We start from the raw sequence: 4,722 nt of genomic DNA, 5'->3' as shown, positions 1-4,722 counted from the left end.
AATTGTCTTTTCAGCTAATTACTTTTTAAATAAGGTACCCTAAAGGAAAAAAACAAGACATCATATGAATTATGGATAGGTTGGAAACTTTCCTACAAACATTTGAAAATATGGGGTGTCTTGTTGTACGAGACCAAACATCGCTTTTACTGTGAGTAGTCTAAGCATATTCACAAGTCCAGGTGAAAATCACTGGAAATCAATAAAAATGATATTAAGATATCTTAGATATAATTGGATTATGGGTTGAATTATTCTAGAGATCATGTTATCTTAGAAGGATACTCCGATGTCAATTGGATATCTGATATTCAAGATATCAAATGTACAAGTGGATATATGTTCACTTTAGGAAGAGGAGTTGTGTCTTGGAAATCCTCAAGACAAACGATTATAACTAGATCCACAATGGAATATGAGTTTGTAGCTCTAGACAAATTTAGAGAAGAATAGCTTTGGAACTTTCTTGAGGAACTTTCTTGAGGGTATTCCAGACAAAAGAACCGAATCTCAATGGGTGGTAGCAGTTTTGATGAATATTAATATGAAAATGTTGTAGGAAGCAAGTGGTGGGTTGGCCGCCGGTGAGAGGGTATGCAAAGAGAGGGAAGAAGAGTTGCAAATATGTAAAAGTGGCGGTGGACGGAGCTCCATATTTAACGAAAGTTGATCTCAAGATGTACGATAGTTATCAGCAGCTGTTAGCTTCCCTTGAAGACATGTTCTCAAGTTTCACCATAAGTTTTTCGTTTTGATGGTAAAAAGTACATAAGGGTAGTTTAGTCATTAAAATTTTATTTTTAAATTTGACAGGGAATTGTTTGAATGATAAGAAACTGGACCAAGCGAATGGAATTGAGCATGTGGCTACATATGAGGATAAGGATGGAGATTGGATGTTGGTGGGAGATGTACCATGGCAGTAAGTTCGCTAAATTGCTCTTGCTAATTGCCATGCACCCGAGGCATCTGACGCCAAATATTTTGAGGTTAATGTGGACCTTGTGATCCCGTTTTCGATTTTGCTAATTTCTGCAACATCCACCAATATGTTACAAGTCGATGTTCTTTTGTTGCATTACTGGAAACATTCAGTGAGCTTTCGTTTACAATCTCAAGCAAACATAATATGGATGAATCATGAGATCATTTACAAGTAATTACACCTCAGACCACATTTTTTTACCACGTAATCATAATAAGATGGGATTTCTGCTTTCATCGATTTCAATCACTAGCAGATGGTTCGGATCCGATCCATTGGGTCCTTCAGAATACAGTGTCGGCAGGTAAACTTTATAAGCACGCAGGTAACGTGAAACAAAATCTTCCACCTGTGGATAGTGCCAACAGATTTTGACTTAAACCATTGAAAAATAAGATTAAGGATATAAAAACTTTGCTAAATATTTTGTAGAACATCCCACCTCCTCATCTGTCATTCCAGGTTTTCCTGCCTGCCTCATGGCAATCTCAGCCTGCCCACATCCATTCACAACCAAAATGATGAGAAAAATCAATGATTCCATGAATTTTGGGTAAGAACGTTATTGATTGATGAGATGCGTCTACTTGAAAATAAGAACCAACCTGTAGACGCCACTGGTAGACACAACTTGGGTCCTGAATTTTGATTACGATCCATGCCTCAGTGAACTTGTCCCAAGCATCATAATATGCTTCAAGATTTTTGTTTACTATCTCCAGCTGTAAAATTAATCATTCCGTTTTGGAACTTCATAAATAACTAGTATGTTCGTAGCGGCAACATCGGATGTGCTCTTGAAGACTTTGGAGCTTATAGATCTAACCTGTGGATCAACAGCTTTAACAACTTCGGTTGGAAGGGGTTTGAAGCCAAGCATCCAGCCTTCATATAGAACCACCTGATTATTCTCACGTTAGCGTAGGAGGCCAGTGAAATGAATATCTTACCTAGAAGATACTAACATAATCATATTAGTCACTGAAAACTATTTTGGTACATCGACTTGATCATGTTACCCTTTCAAGTAAACTGTACCCACCATTCCCTAGCTCTAGCTGACAATTTTCTTACCGGTAACGGTCCTTCAACTTCTGGCCATATCGAAGAATCAGCTCTGTCGCCCCTCCCACCATATGCCGACTATAAAGAACAATGTTATTCAGAAACAAGCTGGAACGAAAAGGCTGATTGTGTAACAAGTAAAACCCGTAATGTTGTGCTTACTTTATCGTATCGAGGAAACTTCATCCTCATACCTGTATAGCTCAAACAAAGTCAACCATAAGGATATGAACAAACTCTGAATTATAGCATCAGAATATGAGAGTGTTGATAGACAAAAAATAACACCTTCTTTAGTCAACTTGGTCACAGCTTTCAGTGTTTCAGCAGAGAATGGAAGATCATGGCTCCCAGCATTTCCTCTCAACTGAAATAACACCATATACAAAGAAAAGGAAAGAATGAAAATGATTCATTCTTCTATGAGTAACACAAAGTTTGTTCCCCGGTTAAGTCCGGAAAGGAAAAGCAACGGTCACCTCTAAAAGAGCATTTCCTGGATTCTCTTCCCTCAATTTAGCCTATTATCAATGTACATTGCGTAAGAAAGTGAAAAGAAAAATGAAAAAAAAAATGTTACAGGAAAATTAATTTTGTTACCTGACCTGCTGCTGTCAAATAGAAATCATCAATAGATAATGTTGCAGACTTCCTGAGATTATGGTGGATGTTAGTAATTTCAATTGTTTCCACTTTTCTCGATTTATATTACCAATGAGTCAAACGAGATACGAATTTAAATTCCATTGCCCATCAAGCTACCTGCCAGTGATCCTGAAAAGATAATCAAGAGCAAATACAAGTGTGGTCTTCCCACAACCTGTGGTGCACTGAAACCAATTTGCATCACAAGAAAAATGACATTGCCACAGAATTAAAAGAATAGGTCGAATAAGCCAGCTGCATAGCCCTCTCATTATCCAAATGAAACGAAATGTAAAAGTATTTGCTAACAGTGCTCTCCAACTGTTTAAAGGTTCTTTAATTTACGAGTTATAGTGATAAAATTGTCTTCATGCGGTAATTGACCACCTTGTCCATAAAGTTCAATGCACTGGGTAAAAATATTACTATATAATAACATTAAAGAGTACTCTTAGGGGACTTGTTAGCAAAATCCAACGTAAAAAACTAATGAAATGTGCACAAACAAAGAAAGCACAAGCATACGACAATCATTTGGGAACCTTTATCCATACCACTAATGGAGGTATCTCTTCTCCATCTTTAAATTTGGACGCGTGCTGTGATATCTGGTCTTCGCACCATATAAAGACTGGTATGTAGTAGTGATAAAACCTTGCTTTCTGAGGAGTAGTAAGGTAAAGTTCATTGACCTGAAACAATCGACAAAGCTTCGAGCCATAAAACAACCACTTGTCAATGGACTCTGCCACCTTTTCTTGGGTTAGTCCAACTTTGTCGACAAGTGGACCAGCGCATATGAATTCAAAGAGGTCCTCCACAGAGGCAACCTCCGCAGGTTTTGAGGGAAAAACTGAATATGTTGGACCCTGCCTCAATGCACTACCACTGTTTGCATCATGATGCAGGGAACCATCTTGCAACCATGAGCTACCACTGCCTGCAGGAAGAATTCATAGAGAAATGGAGATGAATTATCAGCTAAACTAAGATGTTTCAACGATTAAAGCAAGAAGTAGCTTTAGAAAGAAACCAAATTCAACAGCCTTTTTGCATATTAAAATCTATTAAAAATGCTAAAACTAAAACAACTCTAAACAAATAGGAACCATAGAGATCTCTTTGTTTCTATATACGATTTTCTCATCTTTGGGTTTCTTAAGGAAAGAACAATCCTTTCTTGAGTCTTCCGTGCTGAAATAGTCTAGTTTTAAGCTCTAAAGACTGGAATATCGCTGAAGGAAAAAAATCAAACAAGCAATCAAGAATTCCTGAAAATCAAATTGGATTGACTGCGCATCCAAGAAGAGATCAGAAGCTCTTAGGTGGATAGAGATTGTAGAAGAAAAACATACCCCTTTTCAACTTCCCATTATAAATGATAACAAAAACGTACTTAAAACCTAATTTTAATCTTATCCAAAACTTTTCCAACGGCTGCCAAACAGAGAGCAATACAAGTGGATAAAACAGTGTAAACCATGTAAAAAAGATCACCGTGATAAAAGCAAATATATACAATAATAAATCCAAATAAAAATAGGAGGAGATAGTAACACCTGAAATAGAGAAATGGGTTGGCGGCATAGTTGATTTAGCTTGTGAAAAGAGAGAAGAGAAAGCAGGGGAGTGATGGTTAAGCAGAGAGGATATAACTGTATGAATTGTTTTGGTATTCTTATCATGACAATAAGCATTTTGGATTAGCCTATGAGAACGGGAAATTTGAGTATTATAATGCAAGGTGGTGGCTTGGCATGGCGTGAGCGTAGTAAAAGCCGCCATTTTTCTCCCGCTCTGAGGGGGAGGCAAAGAAAATGAGCAACAGTGACGAAAGATAAGGGATATATAAAAAAAAATCGGATCCAACTGCACAGACCTCTAGTTTTTGGTTGTTGGTTTAATTAATTTCATGAATGAACCATTTGATTTTATTCAAATAAAAAAATTATTATGAAATTAATATAAATTAATATTTATTTAAAATGTTTATCCTTAAAGTTTTAATTTCGAATACAATGATTATA

At 36.7% G+C, this 4,722-nt stretch overlaps 1 protein-coding gene across 1 annotated transcript; it reads right to left on the bottom strand.

The window, feature by feature from the left end:
- Nucleotides 1-1,076: 1,076 nt before the first annotated feature.
- On the bottom strand, nt 1,077-4,480 carry LOC120136559 (D-glycerate 3-kinase, chloroplastic-like). The gene is made up of 12 exons (XM_039152574.1): nt 4,255-4,480; nt 3,238-3,635; nt 2,813-2,880; nt 2,651-2,702; nt 2,530-2,571; nt 2,339-2,417; nt 2,213-2,244; nt 2,060-2,128; nt 1,812-1,886; nt 1,591-1,707; nt 1,428-1,478; nt 1,077-1,334 (listed from the first exon to the last, which is right to left on the bottom strand). Exons 1-12 carry the CDS (start codon nt 4,478-4,480, stop codon nt 1,194-1,196), a joined length of 1,350 nt encoding a protein of 449 aa, XP_039008505.1. The 3' UTR covers nt 1,077-1,193.
- Nucleotides 4,481-4,722: the final 242 nt, after the last annotated feature.

This window comes from Hibiscus syriacus, unplaced genomic scaffold (genome assembly GCF_006381635.1).
Source record: "Hibiscus syriacus cultivar Baekdansim isolate YM2019G1 unplaced genomic scaffold, ASM638163v2 tig00000146_pilon, whole genome shotgun sequence".
Classification (NCBI taxonomy): Eukaryota; Viridiplantae; Streptophyta; class Magnoliopsida; order Malvales; family Malvaceae; genus Hibiscus; species Hibiscus syriacus.
Note: the sequence above shows the minus strand (reverse complement) of the source record. Positions and strands in the feature narration are given on the sequence as shown.